Raw genomic sequence first — 18,062 nt, forward strand, 5'->3', positions numbered from 1 at the left:
CCAAACTACCTTTTCCAGTTTGGACCTTCAAACTGAAAGTGTATTTCTGAGAAAACTACTGAGAGTCACTAGACCTAAAACTTCTATTTGAAAGTTCCCAGGATCTTTTATGTCCATCCCCCCGTGTTTTTAGGCAATGGAAGCAAATCCTCAGAGCTCAATTTCCAGTTGACTACTGTTACTATGCATACAATTGACAGCTTATTTAAAAAAAAAAATCATTACAGCCATTAATTCCAAAACTTCAGGAAGTGTTCCAGCCCCTGTCAGCTGGAGCACTATTGATTCTTCAGAGTAAAATCTGAACAGAGTCAAATAAACAGCATCTAATTGACAGAAGAAAATGCTAAATGCTGCTGTGCTCTCCCCCTCATGTACATATCTTATTTTATCAGTGTCAATAAACTCAGCTATTTCTCTTCTTTTATTTTTTTTCTAAATTTTTGCTGCAGTTCAGATTACACAGTGTCAAGCAAAGTATGGATAGGAGTGGATAGCACGGATCTGCAGTTTTCTTGGTATTATTTACACAACAAATGCTACATACATCAAAACAAAAAACTCAACCCTCATGGGAAATGGGAACAAGGTAAGGTTTCTCCTTTGTTTCTGCGTTAGTACAGTAATGGCATAAAGAAAAAATGAAATACATATAGACATGAATCTATGGCAACAGACCACTGAAAATTCAAATGTATTTTATATACTACTTTCAATTCATCCTCATCTCTAAGTGATGATCAATTGTATCCATAGAACACTCATAAATCTGTCACTTGAATGACCCCACTGGCTCATAGCTTTTACAGTATGGCTTTAGCAACCAAGAAAGGCACAGTGTGTAATATGCATGATAATGGATTATGTCTACTGAAGTCCTGCTCAAGTCCTCACAGTTCAAGTGAGATGGGTCAGTGTCTCAGCTGTTCCCACCCATATCACCAGCTGCACAAAGCATTTGTGGCCATTTCCCACCCATGGTCCACTAAACCCTTGTAGCCATTGCTTTTCTTCCTCCTCTTTGAAAAGAAACAGAACTGAAATTCTCTGGGGGAGAATTTCACCCCAACACTGAGTATGTCAGAAACAGCAGAAAAAAAGACATATCTGCAGCTGAAGCTGCAACCAACATGAATAAAGGGAAACTATTCAACAAAAGGCAAGAAGATAAAACCACATTATATTAAGATTATGTACAATACGCTGTTTATCCAGAAATAAAGAAATCAGACAGATTTCCACTTTGTAGCCCTGTCACATGTGATGAGCATCACCTGTAGACATTGTTAAAAGGTACTGTGCATAAGACAGGCTAGATACTCTGAAACAAAGAACATTCTGTGCCTTGCAGTCACTAGTTTCAGGCAGGACATGCCATACTAGGAAGTTTAGAAGCACGAGTAAGCCCCTGAATGTATTTTACCTCTATAAAAAGCCCAGTTCTTTCAATTAAATGGTTTTTCAGAATTAAAGCAGTTATAAATCCCATATGGAAGACCACTTTTATTAGAAGAACTTAAGAGCAAGATCTTATTTTGGCAGCAGCAGTGAAGACAAAGGGCACAGGCAAGCCTTGGAAAAAGTGCCTCAGCTAAGGCTGCCCAGCGCTTCTTACTCTAACGTACCTCCTTAGTTCTTATAACTTTACCAAGCTATAATTGTTCTGACTAAAATTTTCCACACTGGGCTTTTGCCAATTTTGAGAGGCATTTTTCAGAGCTTTCTTAGCCTCCTCCAAGAAAAAGGCTAGGGAAAAACACACTGCTCTTTACAGATTAATGAGCCCCACTGACCTTTCCAACAGCCTGTGAGCACTGACACTTCAGAAGGGGTGGGTCACCCAGCACATCTTTTTGCCAACCCCAGGAAACCCCCCCTGAACTTGGCCAAGCACAAGTGTTTGGACATCCTGCAAATTTATGTATGCAGAAGAGAGTCAGATTTTAGAAGCTCATTGTTCACCCTGTCCAAACACAATGCAGAGACAAGGGAGCCGTGAGTGCGGGACATAAAGGACTAGAGGCAGACTCTAAGTGGAAGATGAACAAACGAAGAGCCAACACCAAAGTGGACTTGGTAAGTGCCACCTGGGGACTGAAACTGGGATAAAGGGTGGTAAAGAGTAAAGGTTGGCTGATAAAGTGAAGGGGTAGAGAAGCAACAGCAGGAGTTCCATCTAGGAGAAAATGCGGGGGCAACAAGCCAAGTCTGCACATTCCCCTCCAGAACTGGAATGAAACCCAAAGTTGCTGTCTAGCAGACAAATGGTGAGACTCTGTATCTGCAATACCATGAGTAATACATCCTATTTCCCTGTGGACCACAGAGAAGATAACTACATACTGCCCTGCTAAAATAATATTCTTAATTCAAACTACAGAGGTCTGTTGGATTGGAAGTTATCCATCCTGATAAAGAACAACATCTGCTTTTACCAAGGTAAATTTAAAAAAAACCAAACCACTAAGAATTTACAGGTAATAAAACGAAGTCAGAGAAAAATCAAAGACTGCAAAACCAAGCACTGAAGGTCTTAGCAATTTTAATTAGGCTTTTCTGTGCATGCTTTCTGTGAAGAGTTTTTGAAGATGGAATCACATACTACAGCTTCATGAAATCCCTCAGTTTTTCTCTCAGTAAATAGCACTCTGAAAGTAAATCAGGAAAGGAAATGCATTCTGCAGACCTTGCAGAATTTAGAAGCTGTGCAACAGAGGAGTTGAAGAACAACAAAGATGACCCCACAGATGATGCAGTGAAATGCATTGAAAAAACACTTTGGGGGTACCAGCAAACCTGGGTAATTGTCTTAAGACCCCCGAATACTGTCACCCTGCAGAAATACTTTGCAGAAGAACTAGGGGTATGTTTAGAATATCAAAGGCCACTAGAGATGGTCATGTAAGAAAAGAACTGACGAGGTTAGTGCCTCCAAATGAGTGCCAAAAATGGGTGGTTACATTCGTCTTAGTTATATGACTCAGCTCATTCAAGTAGAAAATGCAATTATCTTCTTGGTCTGTTGTGCAATCAAATTATTTTGCAAAGATCTCAATGGAAAAATGTCATTCTTTGAATCCAACTCTCCACATCTTAAAAATAATTTGATACAGTTGGAGGTCCTACTCATCTACTAATGTCTTTGGCCACACAGAGCTCCAGCAGAGCAAGCAACTAACAAAGCTGCCATAAACTAAAGATAGTTGTGGAAACAGGTGTGGTTCAGATTACAGACTGATCACTCCTGTACTTTCTCCAAATGAAGATTTTTATCCCTTCAAATTGCATCATGACCCACAGTCTTCTGCCATCTCTCTATGGTCTTACCAATTCACAGTCTGAGGTAAAACCCTCTCACCCCCAACCCGATGAGAGAAGAACAAGTCAGCAATATTTAGGAGACAAAACTACACAGGACTGATATTCAGGTAGCCCTTACCTCATTTGCTGGGACATTAGCAAAAGGCTGGATGACAGCTGCCAGTGGAATGCGGGTCTGCTTGGCCATATCTGAAGTCAGTGGGAAGCAGTAGGTGGTACATCGGATATAACGAGGGCTGGCGTGGCCTGCAACACCCAACACAGCACAATGAAAGGCTGGGAGAAGGAACCCTCCCGCCCCAACACAAAGCAGAAAAATCAAAACAACAACATCAAGCAACAAGCGCATATGTTACATTAAATACATGCTTTTTTCCCTCCCATGCAGGCTTCTGCCCATCTCTCCTCTTTATTGTCAGCCCATTGTCCCTCCCTCTGGTTAAATCTTTCCTTGCTGTTTGAGTTTAAAGCAGAGATTTAAACATATCAAGAATAATCCCACAATTATTTGCAACAAAAGATATTAGTTTGAAACCTATCATATCTAAGATCTTAAAAAAAGATAACTTAGATGATATCCCCCCAATATCAGCACTGTATATAAAGGAATGAGGCAGACTGATACCTACTGTTAAGACTGCTCTAATGAGCTAGCTCTGACTCAGCGAATAGTGTATCTGTGTTAACATCCCCATGCTCACTTATATTGCCAAATACAGTGTGCTGAAGTCACCACACCACTTTGAGTAGCACACTTAGCCCAGGCCCCTCAGTGAGAAACTGTGCTGTGCACTACAGCCGAGCACTGCAAGGAGACACGAGCTCAGAAATCAGCCTCCCTCTTGAACTATCAAGCTGCAGCTCTGCTCAGTTTCTTGACAGGAATTTCCTGGATCATCAGAACTGCATTATCCCATCCTCAGATAATGCCAAAAAAATGTTGATGTGTTTGTACATTTTATACATTTATCCCAGCACTGATAAATTATTGCTGGGCTGAGTAATACCACCAATTTAACATGTATTAAAATACCGAGTCTGCTGTCAAGAGCAGCACGTGGAAGATTGTACTTCCAGGCTCTAGGCAGAGGCAAAGGCAGATAAATTTTTCCTTTGGCCAGTGTAAGTCAACTAGACAGCTTGCACACTGCCCCTGTTGAAGAGAACTTTCTAAAATTTGTTATCTTAAAACATAGCAGTGCTAGAGTCTAGGCTCACTGCTTCTTCCAGTGTCCATCTTTTACAATTTCAGAGGAATCCAAAAAGGATTTCCAACTTGAAATGTAACATCTTAGAAAATTTTAAGTTAAAAAGAAAAGTTGTCTCAACTATTCAGATTACTTTAAAGGCCAGGAAAGGTAGAGTAGGTGTAAGGTGTAAGAATTCAACTCCTACTTCCCTCCTTCCCCCCCTTTTTTTTATTTCAAGGAAGTTTCCAATTTCAAGTCCAATTTAGAGTAAGGAACATCGTTTTCAGATGAGAAATTTGAAAATTTAGTCTTTTTTTTTTTTTTTAATTGTATTTGATTTCATCTAGAAAGACTCCCAAATCAGTAAGGGCAGTTACCTTGGTCTTGGATTACGCAGTCAGTGGTGACGAGAGGAGGAACCTGTCCTCTGGTGTTTGTAGCATAGACCTGCCCTCCCCTGGCAGCTTTATCACTTTCAATTACTTGGATCTGATGAATAAGAAGCAAGAACAGTATGAGAAAGGTGAGCCATGCATCCAGCTGCACTCACAAACAGGCTAACATCTACACCAAGTGACACTGGCTGAAGCCTAGTTTAGAGCATTTACCACATCATGTCATGAAATTCTCAATGCAGTTGGTTTTACTGCCCAAATTCCTTTCTCTCTTACTTCTGCACAGTCCTTCACTCATGTTTAAGTCTGATACTTTTCAGGATATAACCAAAGTTATAAAAAGCTGTATTTTGTTCCACACCAGAAATCAGATCCCAAGGACGATACCATTATTCCTCCTCTTCCCTCACAACCTTGTTTAGAGCGCATCCAAACAGCTGTGAGAGGCAAGAGGGATGAGACGGAATTTCTGAAACTGGCTTTGCCACTGCTGCCAGTATCTCATGGAATGGCATCTTTACACTGCACATGAACTTCTAATAATAGCTAGGGAAGTTCAGAAGCCTCTGTTGGAAAGCAAACAAAGAAAAAAACAAAATTACTTGCATAGAGTCTATTGATCAATGTCCAAGAGGTATTTCCTAACACACTGAAAACAGTCTGGGGCCTGTAACTTTTTTTCCCCCCCAATAAAGTTTGTGTACTGCAATTTAAATATACAAGACATTCTTCAGAGAGCTTTTTAGATCTTCTGCTTAATTACTTTTCCCTGCCCTTCTTGGCATGTATGCTTATAGCTAACTCCTGCATATGAAGGAAAAAGGTTCTGCTCTAAAAAGGTCCGCTGGCTGAAGAAAGTAAACCACTTTCAGACTTAGCTCTGCAAAGGATCAGTGTACCACAGAATTCTGCAGCTAACTGACCTAAATATATCATTGTTCTTGGAAATAACTGTTGACAAAGCCCAGATGCTAGTTTTCATAAATGTTGTCAGAGCACATATCAACCTCTAACATATGTAAGAGAAATATAAATCAACAATGGCTACAGATAAGAAGTAAATTTATCTGGCAACACTTCTGTAATTATATAATGTAAATATAACAACAGAAATACACATGGCCACACTCATTCCTCATTCTGAATTAGCTTTTTGCCCTTTACAGACGTTGACCCAGATCGTGTTTCTTTTAAACATGTCATTTCGATCCTCTCTGTGCTGCTTAACCAACCCTTTTAACCTATTTTAACACGGCTGTCATAGTCAAGGCTGTTTATGCTACATGCAGAATTGAAACAAGACATCAGCCCATGTTTTCATGCCAGACCTCCTTCTCCCCCTGCCCTTTTTTTTTTTTTTTTAACTTAGACAAGACCATTTTATCCTTCCGATGTAAAAAGCACCACACAAACACCAGGACTGACTGACTTGAGGGCATTTGTTATTCATACAGACACTCACTTTAGGGTTTTTTTTACACCATGGTTTTCAGTTATATTTACCTCGAAAATTGCCTTTAACAGAGGCAACTGCAGCTGTTACATTAACCCCTAAGGGATTACAAAGCGTTTTTTCCAAAATTTTGGGGGGTTTACATCAAAACCATCACAGGATAAAACAAATATTTTCTAGAAGGACAAAGCAAGACTGTTCCCTGCTAGACAGGGTCAGGCTTTTGCAAGAATGTTTTTCCTGTGCAGCAAACCTGCCTCAGCAAAGTGGAAGATTCCTGCAGTGAATTCAAGGGATCCTTCAGTACTGCTCATTGCCACACTAAGAATCCTGTTGAAAGCTCCTAGTAAAGTATCTGGAGTCATGAGTATGTCCCATGCTAGATAAACTTACAAAGCAACTTCAGTAATCAAACTAACTTTATGCACTAATTTATCCCAAACTGACAGCACAAGGTACAAAACTGCATAAATAGGAAACTGCAAACACTACAGCATATCTTGTGAAGCAAGCCATGCAAGCACAATTTTGTGTTACAAAAACCCCCACCAGTTACAATGAACACAATGTTAGCACTGCCATTCCCTTATCTTAAAGGCAGTAGAAAGTTACTTTTATAAAAAATTAGTGCCACATTACTTACTGGGCTTGGAATAGAGTTAGGATCAAGCTTCTTCTGTTGTGGGCCTGAGAGCTGTGCTGGACCTCCAGGAAAAGCACCAGGATAAGACAGCTGAGATCCTGCCATCTGAGGACCATAGTTTGCTGCAGAGTTACAAATGACAATTTATTTAAAGTATTTAAGTCCCATTATCAACTTTTAACATCAATTTCTGCCATAAAATTAAATCTTACTGAATTTCTCCTTCCCTTCTGTTTTCAGCAAGGACAAGACAGGGATTCCTTTGGCTTTTAAAGCCAAGTTTGTGTTTTAAAGGTAAGAATAAGACTACATGTGACAACTCTGGCCCCAAAGTCTTCAGGTATACATTAAGTAGGATGGTTAGCAGAGATGACCACAGCTACTCAACCCAGGCCATTACATCAGTGAGAATCTCTCCCCTAACATCAGTCAATCAAGCTGGTCTAGTTAGCCAGCTTTTTAGTTGTCAAAATAACTGTTTCACTCACCTATGTCAGGTGAAATAATTGTATTCAGTTACAATTCACTTTTGCCACAGAAAACCATTTCTGAAAGCTGCTTATGACACTACTGTAAGACAGAGAGCAGCCCATACCTTTACAGAGTGTAGGAGAAACTCCTTTCTGTACTATGTGCCTTTACCAATTACTAGCCAAGTAATTCTCCTTCTGATGTAAATTAATTTCCTTCTTTTTCTTAAGTCTCAACAGAGTGCTAAACTTTTGAGCAAAAGCAGAGCCTGTCTCAGATGTACTGATTGACAATGCACATCTTCACCTTTCTACAAAAAGGAAATTTTTGTTTTTCCAATCAGCTGAATATTCAGCAGTGAATGGACACAGTTCCACCAGGGATTCTCCATTCATGTTTTGTTTTCAATTACATAACAAACATCCTTCCCTACCTTGCTGAGGATGATATCCAGGCCCTGGAGGCTGTCCTGGGAGCTGTTGCAGGTTAGGATTTGGAGGGACAGGTCCGGGGATTCCACCTTGTCTGGCCATCGGAGGCAATGATGGCTGAGCACAAAGGCCATTGACAGTACTGGTTGGTGGAGGAGGAACCTGTGGCCCAGGTGGCAGAACCATTTGCTGCTGGGTTGGTGGTGGTGGGAGTCGTGGACTCTGGAAAGATGCCGGATGCCCAGGGCTTGGAGCGGTGCCAGGACCTGAGCAAGAAACTATGTCAGATGAGTGTCAAGTGATGACCTCCCAACTCTGTGTGGAAGGTGCTCTGGCCTTGCTCAATCCACTTTTAACAGAGACAATCTTGTATCCCATGCTGATAGTGCTGCACCATGGGGACTCTACATGTCTGTCCACATTACAAATCTGACCTCACAGTATGTCTGAACTGATTCAGACATTCAATTTTTTTCTTTTGGCTCTATTTTCAATAGAACCCCGCAGCTGGGATGGATGGGAAAAGAGAGAGGGAAGCCAGACTGACAATTCTTGATTAGAATACGCATAGATCAGCCTTTGCTTTTGAAATATTTAATTTCAGAATGTGAAACAACATTCTTTTTGTTTAATAATCAATTTCTCTTATGTGGCATGTTTTTGTTAGTCTGCTATTTGTACTTCACCATGACAAGTTTGATGGAAAATAAATCCACTTGATGCTAAAAGATGAAACGTGGGAATTATTGTGTACACACTGGCAAGGAATAGCTTGTTGTTTATAGGATCCAGGTTCCAATTAGAATTAAGAGAACCCTGGAAATCAGAGGGTTTTGAGATTTACTATCTATAAATACTCACTACTTTACAAAACCTACATTTTTTAGTCAAATTTCTCCACAAAGAGCTAAGGCAAAATAATTTTAAAGAAAGCTAAAAAATAACCAAAATTAGGTTTGAATCAAAAGGACCAGTGTGTTAATACACAAGCACTAAAGTGCATCTTCTGTCAGACATGTTAATTGCAAACAAGATTTCACATGCAAAACACAAGCTCGGGTTTTCAGCTGGTACAAAAATATCACTCCAGTAGATTTCAAGCTGTGAATTTCTCACTCAGTAAAGTTACATCAAGTCAGTCTTACAGCTGTGGAAAGGTCACAAGAACAAAACCAAACAGAGAGGCAAAGTTGTATAGAATTTGTCCTCAGTGGCCTAAAGGGTATCTCAGCCTTCCAACACATAACATGAGAACATTGTATTTTACGTAATTGTTTTTCATATTATATCTTTTACAGCATTTACATACATATCAAAATTAGTGGTGGGAAGTAATTTACATGGAAGCATCACATGGTCACATCTTTACTTCATGGCCTAGGTTTGAGATGTTCTAACATCAAAATAAATGCAGATAAATTTAGATGAAAAATTAAAATATTTAGACAAAAAAGAATAAGAGAGTTTCAAAACAGAGAGAAACTGTAAAAAGGTGAGGAAAATTAAACCCTGTCTGCATATTATTGCTCATGCCTTGGCTGTTCCTGACAGGTTCACTAAGTAATTTGAGAAATGACTGATGGGATGGCCAACTTTTACAGAAGGTTCATCAAACACCAATTCAGAATTAACCCAATAATACTGTTTTTGGCATTGGATGAGATAAAAAGAATTCTAAGAGCTTAAACAAATCAGTGGCTAAAGATTTCATTTTCTGTTTATACAGAAGTTCAGTAAGTTTCTAATTATCATAGTCTTAATGCTTTAACTGAGAAAAAGTCACTCAGATGAGACAAAACCATTACCATAGTTATTTATCTGCATGCTGTTGAGCTGGTCAGCAAGTTGTGCTGTAGATGAGGCAGGTGCAGCATTTGGGAAGGCTGGTTGTGACTGATGACTGTAGGGAGGATAGGAAGCTCCTGTGTTGCCTGGAGGTGGAGGGCCTTGAAACCTAAAGGGAAAAATTAGTGCAGTTATGCAAAAAAATTACATCAACCAATCATAACTCTAGAAGATCTCATAACTTCTCAAGGGTGGTGCCAAAACAATTAATTAGGACAAAGCCTTAAGAGAGTTTGCCCACATTCTGCTCACTAGTATTAAAACATATGAAGCACATGAAGCACAGAGATACTGCACACTTGTTTAAGTAAAAAAGGCAGTACATGTTTGTTTGAATTGTTAGAAACAAATGCCATGGCAAAGTGAGAGTGGTAATAACTATAAGCCTTAAGATTAAGAAACACAAGCTTCTGAACATATCACAGCACTCCATCCCCTTTCCAAGCTTATAAAGGAACATTCCCTACCAGGGATGTATGAAGAAGATTAGGAGAAAAATCTGTGAAGAGAAGAAAAGGAAGTGAGAAACTGTTGAGGAGTTCTCTGTAGTAGAGGAAAAAAAGAGATGCAGGTAGGGAAAAACTGCTTCATGATTATCAGATATGGAATGCAAGAAAAATAACTAAAGAAAAGAAAGCAGAAACACACATGTGGCTTATGAAGTTATTTCCTACCACACTATTTCACTCTGGTAAAACAAGATCTCGGGCTATGTCCCACAGAAGTTTAACACTGATTTTCCTACGACTCCTTGTAAAACTGAGGGGTTTCCCCATTCCCTTCATAGAGAGGCAAGAGAGGTCAAACAGCTCAGATCTTACATATCAATTCTTTCAGGTCACCTGTGTGGCTGCTGCCCTGGTGTCCCAGGCCCGTTCTGGAAATTGGTCTGGCTGAACTGATGGGCACCAGGTGGGGGAGGCCCAACAGGAGCCGAGGATCCAAAAGGCACAGTTGATTTTGACACACCTGTGAAAGATTAAGCACTTTTATGTAAAACTCTGTAAGAAAGCACAAGATGGCCAAGAAATAACAGTGTACAGCCCTGTTTTAGCAATAAGAATACCAGCTCCAGCTTGAGCAGAGGGGCTGGACCAGAGACCCCTTCCAACCTCAGTCATTCTGTGATTCCCTAAGAAAGCACATATTTCTGATCAGTCATATAAGTAGATATGAAAAACTAACAGACAGTACAAAGGAAACAAATAGCAGTTTGTACCTTCCCAGCAAAAAGAAGCCAGGAGGGACAGTAAGAAAGAAACAATGAACAGACAGTTTGGGAAACTCATCATTCCCTATCCCCCAGTTATATTTCTAAGTAGAATCAAGAGGTCCCTTTGATTTTAGACACCAGGGTAAGGACAAAAACTTGGAACAACATTTAAGAACAAAACCAAAACAAGCCTCCAAGCCTATACTGAAAATGGTTCTTAATTCAGACCTACTACATTGACTGTGAAGAAACTGTAATTTATGCAGACAGCAGTGCTGAATAAACAATATTTCAACCTGTACCCCTTGAATTATTTCCTTTTAAATTACTCTAACATAAAAAAATTATATGGTACCAAAACTGGTATTTTTCCCAAAAATTGTAATATACCAATTATCAGAAGTAGTTCTATCAGAATTCTGACTATATTCAGCTTTTGACTAAAGTAACACAACTCCTGCTGTCTTTAGTAAAAAGTTTCAGAGAAACTGGGTAAAACTTCTTTTATTTTGTTTCCTGTTGCAGCAGCAGCGTAAAACTTAGAAAGGTAAGAAAAGGAGATACAAAACGCCACCACAGAAAAGTAGACTCTTAAAAGAAATTTTAAGCCAAAATCATACCTGGTTGAGGTGTTGAGTATGACGAGTTCGGGTCCCCATAATGTCCATAATGAAGTGAAGAATTAGGTGATCCAAAACCTCCTATTCCTGGTTGGGATTGGGAATATGGAGGAGCTGCAACATAACCTTGTTGACTCATGATGGCAATATTCTCATTCCAAGTATCAGGTCTTCCTTAAGGATCTGCAAAAGAGAAAGTGACACCTGCTACTATTCATCACTCTCTGTGCATTTTAAAAGGCTGTGAACTGTATTTTCCAAAAAAAGATAAAAGGCTTTTGAAGGCAAAAAAGGACCTGAAGTCAAGGACAAATAGTGAGTTTGTTTGCTTGCTTGGTTTCCTCAGCACTACCACATACTGCATGAATTAAAACAAATCACCGATTTTTTCTGAATGGGATTCACCTCTCCCAGGCCCATGGAGAGAAAAACTAAGTAATGGATATGCAGGTGACAAAAAAACTCAAAGGAAAGTCCCAAATTGCTCTCTTTACCAGGAAAACCTTGACTTAACCACATCTGGAAAATACACTGTGAATCCTGCTTCCCAAATACCAGCCATCCCAATGAACACTGAAAAATCAGGAAAGGCAGAGTGACTGGAGTATAAAACTCCCCTAGCAAATCCTTCTCCTGTCCTAGCACGCCTTTCTTTAGAGGCAATGTGGAACGTGGCACCAGCTTTCCATCAAACCTTTTACACAAACCCCATTCCAAGCAAGTGAGGGAAGATTCCTTGCTTTTATTCTGGAGAAAGAGAGAATAAAATACAGGATAGAGAGAGATCCTATTTCCAGTTGTTTTCTGCATTAGTGGGCCAAGCCTGAGCAGCATTTTTACTGCAGAACTCCACAGTGTGACAAGATTCAGCACAAGGTCTTCCACAAGTGAGAAGCTGCTCTCTGAGGGCAGCATGGCCTCAACAGTATTCTATGTTGTCCTTGCTGTTATCAGGCATCTTGTCCCTACACTTTCACATCTTGATTCTGTTGTTAAAGAAAATGAAACAACCAAAAAAACAGAATTTGACAAAAAGCAATTCAGAAAAAGTTTTCTAATGATGAGAGCATTCACAAGTCATATTATTTGCTTCTTGTAGTCAGATTTTGGTAAAGAGCTTAGAATAAAATTTTAGAAAACTTTGAGGAAAGTCTTGAGGATCCAAACACTGAGTGAGCATTTCCTACTCCTGTAGAGCCTCAAGCACATAGGTCAGGCATCGCAAAGAACTAAAGGTATACAATATAAACTATCATTTTTGGTGTTAAATGTTCCTTTGAAATAGCTTCCCCAATCACCTACACTTCACATTCTTAAGCTCAAGACATGGAGTCATCTTCAAATACACAAACTGGATGAAAATAAATCAGGAATTGTGCTCCAGAAGCACACACAAAGGCTCCTCAAGATGACACACATCAATTCATGCTGCTCTGGTACATGTCGGTATAGAAAAGCCATCCCTATCAGAAAACCCATCTCTAGGCTTCTCAAATTAAACATCTATTTCTGAAGAAAAAAAAACCAACAGTTTTACTGATCTTCCACGTCAGACAAGAAACCACCCTGAGCTGTGTACAGGGCCCAGCCCTCTCCACACCCTGCCCGTGCAACCCTCTAAACCACGCTCCTCAATGCGCTGTAAGATTTCTCAGCCGTAGTATTAAACTGCTTCAGGTAGTTAAACTTAGGCACTTTTCTACTGCTTATTAGTTAATGAGGTAAACACAGGGAGAAGAAATGTTTAATGAGAGGCTTGGTGCTGCCAGCTGTACTTTCTTCACTCCTCTGCCTCCATCAGAAAAGACGTGGCAGTGAAAGCTTTAGTTGCTCCAAAAGATACTAAATCAGCACTAAATTACCTACACACTGGCACAGACATATATACATATATATTTTATGTCTATATAAAGGAAGAGACTTTCTCTTTGAGGCAGCTGCAACAGCCAACACCTTAAGCTGCAAGAGCATCCAAGGGAAATGACTTCCTCCACAGCTTACTCACTCACACACACAAAAAAAAAACCAACTTGCCACGTCAAACTTCCCACAGACAGTATAAACACAGAGGTCGTGCTGACTGAGACAGGAACTGTAACCATAAGCAAAATAATATAGGTTTATCGAACACAGTTCCAGATTCTATTTAACACTGAGCATATTTAATCTCAAGACAGACACATATATCAAGACACCAAGAAAAGTTTGGAGGCAACACCCAAAATATCAACAGAAAAATCACCTAAGGGTTTAGTGATCAGGTTCTAACAATAGACATACAGATTCACTCCGGAAACTGCATGAGATGAGCGGATCTGCTAAACCCAGATCTTTCCCTAGGTTTATTCACTACAAGCATCTCTATGTTGAAGGACAGGAAAACTTTTTTCCTCCCTGTCTCTGTCAACATTAGTTTGCCTTACACCCTATAGCCTGGGGAACAACACCAACACTGAGGAACAACTCTAGAGTTTAATTTACCGCTATTACAGAATAGGTTGTCGTCTTTTTCAGAGGATTGCTGTATATATGCAAGTAAAGACGTAACTCTGTCTCTGCATGTAGGACAGGAGAATCAAAACCAGAGGCTCGCGTCCTTGGCTCACTGAAGGAGAACTATTAACTTTGTATTTCTTCGGACACACTGTGCTCAGTAACACATCATGCAGGAAGAGGGGCTGTCCCTTCCTAGGGCACGCTGCAATCTCAATTTGGCAAACAATCTTTGGGGGTGTGCACATTTATCTACACGCACACACACACACATACATAGGGAATGCAATTGAAATATATATATTGGTTTGAGGGGTTTTTTTCAGTACCACATTTTGAGCTAAGCCACGAAAGCAAAAGCTAAAGTTTTCTCCATTCAGTGCAAAGCCTGCAAAGGATTTCTGTATTTTTCCCGTGCATGTAACATTTCTATCTCCACGAACTACGCGGTTTAAGCCGCCGTAAGCTCGCAACAGGTGTGTGGCTCCGTGGCCGGTCCCACCGCCCGCCCCGCGTCCCGCGGCTGTACCTGCGACCTGCGCCCGCCCGGGGCCGCGTCCCGCCGCCGCGGGCTCGGCGCGGGTGCGAGCAGCGCCGCGGTTCCCCGGTGCTGAGGGAGGGAGGGAGGGAGGGAGGGCGGCCGGAGCCCCCGCGCTGCCCCCGGCCCGCCCCGCGGCCCCTCAGCCGCCGGCGCCCGTTGGGACCGTTACCTGGGGCCGCGCGCCCGCTCCCTCACGAGCCCGAGTGCCACGTCTGAGACGGCCCCGCGCGGGCCGCGCCTGCGCAGTGCGGGCGGCGAGGCCGCGCCCGCGGCCGGGCCGTGCCCTCACGGCCGGGGGCGGAGGGCGGTCGCGGGGCTGTCATCGAGTGTCCACGTTTGCCTCAGCGGCAGAGGGGCCACAGTCTGCTGTAAACACAGGGGTGTCCTACAAACACGATACTTCTCCTCATAAGTGCATTAAAAACAGAATCACTGCATCAATTAGGTCGGAAAAGACCTCTGAGATCATCGAGTCCAACCTATGACCGAACACCGCTGTGTCAACTAGGCCAAGTCCGTCAGTGCCACGTCCAGCCTTTCCTTAAATGCCTCCAGGGACGGTGACTCCACCATCTCCCTGGGCAGCCCCTTCCAATGGCTAATCAGCCTTTCTATGGAAAAGTTCTTCCTAATGTCCGACCTAAACCTCCGCTGGTGCAGATTAGAATGATGTCCTCTTGCTCTATTGCCAGTTCCTTGGGCAAAGAGGCATATATATACATACATATATATATATGTGTGTGTTTATTTATTTTTATATATATTTTACATATATATGTCAGATATACAGATATATGTAAAATATAAATACATGCATACATACACACACATATACATGTGCATATGTGCGTATATATCTATATATCTGACATACGTATGTCAGACATATAGATGTAAAATATATATACATAAAAATAAATACATGCATATACACAAATACATGCATGTGTATATGTATGTATTTATTTATTTATTTTTACATATCTATATATCTGACATATATATATTTATGTAAATTATGCCACCCAAGTATCTCTAGTGAAATATGATGCAGGTACTTTACCTGTTTGCATATGCGCTGGTTTTAGTTACTGTTAAGGTGCATTTAAAAAGTCTACCTTGGTTACAGGATAGTCACTGTTTTTTCTAATTAACGAAGTAGAAACATGGTAGTAACATGAGAGAGACTGGTGGTAACATGAGGAAGATGTATTTGTGAAGTTACTGTTCCTCCCAGTCACAAACAAACATTAATTGTGGTGTAAAAGTAAAAAAAGAGAGAGAAAAGTGGCAAAGGATTCACAAGAAGAAAAAAAAGCCATCGCTCACAGAATCATAGAACCATAGAATATCCTGAGTTGGAAGGAACCCACAAGGATAATCAAAGTTCAGCTCCTGGCCCTGCACAGGATAGCCCCAAGAATCACACCATGACAGCTGCATAACTCACATGCATCAAATAATATAAGCTGTTTCTCTACATGTTATCAGAGCCAATACTGTTGGACATGTCAGGGAAGATCTAGAACCTTTCAAATCTCTCCTAACTGTCTAATCAGAATGGAAAATTTCATCCCCAAGGTGGCAAGCATCAGTTAAACTGGATGTGGTTTTGGCTGCAGGGTATCAGTGACTCTTTCATAAGTAGGATGCAAACCAATGCCTTTCATCATCGCTGTGCTGTAGTTTCACCCCTCGTCCCTATCTCTTTGGCTGATAATATGGACACATTAAAGTTACGCAAAATTCTTTTGAAATACAATGCCACTGAGGAAAATAACGGTTTTAAGTTTGGACATTCCCTATTTTATCGTGGAGACAGGCAGTCACTGTCCCACCAGTCCTGCTCTGTCTAGCCCAGAGCTATTAACAGTAAGCAGCTGTGGATAATTCAGCACTGGAGAACCGTGCACTTACTTGGCCACTGAATACTTACTATCAGATTTCTCCTCCCTGAAATCAGCTCCAGTGAGACCGAAAGATGAGATCAGCAAAAGATAGCAAGTAGAAGCTATGGCTTTGGCAGTTCTTCCCTTATTTCAGGCCCACTCTGGAAATGGATCAAGACATCTCTTTTTTTTCAAAGATGCTTCTGTTGTCCTTCAGCCTGGAACACTGAGACAAAAGGCATGCAGCATGTCACAGTCTGGATGTTTTGAAGCTACAAGTAGTATTTATCTGCAGTTTCCACCTATAACATTAAAAGTAATTTAAGGTTTTCAATTTCAGAAACATGGAAACAGCATTAAAGATTTAAGTGCGTTATTGGTCTGGAAAGTAACTTCATAAAAATGAGATTGCAGGATTGCTAAACTGTTGTAATTAATTTTATTAAATGACTTAGTTTTAATTAAACTGTACCTTAAAATCTGAGAATCAGACTGGTTTGTTCTCTGTCATTGTCAATAATGATGATCTTGTAGGTTAAATTACCTTTCTTAACCATCAGTTTATCCTGAAGTGGGAACCATGCAATGCTGCTGAAATCTATTGTGATTTGGTACATTTCAGACCTAATTTGGAATTAGTACTGGCGAAGTAAATAGAAGAATTTGTCTAAATCTATATGCTTTTTTCATCTATATTAAAAAGCAACAAATCCCCTGCCTCTAAAATCTCACTTTTAACGTTCTCACAAGAATTTTTTTCTGTTAGTTCTGAAACTAAAGAAACACATAGTCATCCATCAGCTTGGAAGATAAAAGCCCCTCATGGACAAACCACACAGAACTCATGTCTCTCTCTCATAGCACATCACATTAAGACAATGCGTGACTCCAGGAAACACAAATCCTATCCTAACATTTTCATTTACAGGGTGCCCTTAAAATATAGCCCTGGCACAAGCTGCCAGGAGGAATCAGAACAACACCATGATGCATTTGATCTACGGGCATGTGTTTCTCACAATGATGGGATGGCCATAGCACAGCTTTTGTAGCACTTAACATTGACTGTGGTAACAAATCACAGTGACCAGACAAGTATCTGCAGCTCAGTGCTATAAGAATTTATTTCTAGATCATAATATATATTCTAAACCTTTCTCTAGGGGAAGGTGTGGGCAATACTGGGTATGTTCTTTAAAGAAACAGACTATTTCATCACAAGGAACAGTTCATAGAACTGCAAGGATTCTACATTTTAAAAGCCTTTTTTTGTTGTTATTGAAACTGTTTTCCTCCTTTTAATTTCATTTGTATGTCCTGCAGACAAAGCAACAGGTTTGCTTTTGCACAACATCAGAAGGGTCCTAAAAGCTATTTACATACTTTCTTTTCCTGTCTTGCTTACATACAATCACTAAAATCTTCTTTAATGTTTTGTCTGCTGTATAGTTAAGATCTATGGAAACCAGTTTACAGCTTAGTGTAAAGTGCTTTACAAGAAAAATGGAAATTAATATTGACAACGGTTGTATTTGTTTAAAATGAAAGCAAAGACTT

General features: G+C 40.4%; 1 protein-coding gene across 3 annotated transcripts in view; it reads right to left on the reverse strand.

Moving 5' to 3' along the window:
- The window catches only part of SEC24D (SEC24 homolog D, COPII coat complex component), a 49,102-nt gene extending 32,421 nt beyond the window's left edge, over positions 1 to 16,681 (reverse strand). The window contains exons 1-8 of one of the 3 annotated variants that reach the window (XM_027689824.1): positions 16,553 to 16,681; positions 11,583 to 11,765; positions 10,592 to 10,718; positions 9,710 to 9,858; positions 7,907 to 8,170; positions 7,003 to 7,124; positions 4,889 to 5,000; positions 3,440 to 3,567 (exon numbers count right to left, since the gene is read on the reverse strand). In XM_027689824.1, the coding sequence (XP_027545625.1) occupies positions 3,440 to 3,567; positions 4,889 to 5,000; positions 7,003 to 7,124; positions 7,907 to 8,170; positions 9,710 to 9,858; positions 10,592 to 10,718; positions 11,583 to 11,721 (1,041 nt within the window). In that variant the 5' untranslated portion in view covers positions 11,722 to 11,765; positions 16,553 to 16,681. Of the gene's footprint in view, positions 1 to 3,439; positions 3,568 to 4,888; positions 5,001 to 7,002; positions 7,125 to 7,906; positions 8,171 to 9,709; positions 9,859 to 10,591; positions 10,719 to 11,582; positions 11,766 to 14,604; positions 14,721 to 14,785; positions 14,869 to 16,552 lie in introns of those variants that run through there. The other 2 variants (XM_027689825.1, XM_027689826.1) reach the window with 2 other exon arrangements.
- Positions 16,682 to 18,062: the final 1,381 nt, after the last annotated feature.

The sequence above is a fragment of the Neopelma chrysocephalum genome, unplaced genomic scaffold (assembly GCF_003984885.1).
Source record: "Neopelma chrysocephalum unplaced genomic scaffold, ASM398488v2 Primary Assembly neopelma1_78, whole genome shotgun sequence".
NCBI classification, from domain to species: Eukaryota; Metazoa; Chordata; class Aves; order Passeriformes; family Pipridae; genus Neopelma; species Neopelma chrysocephalum.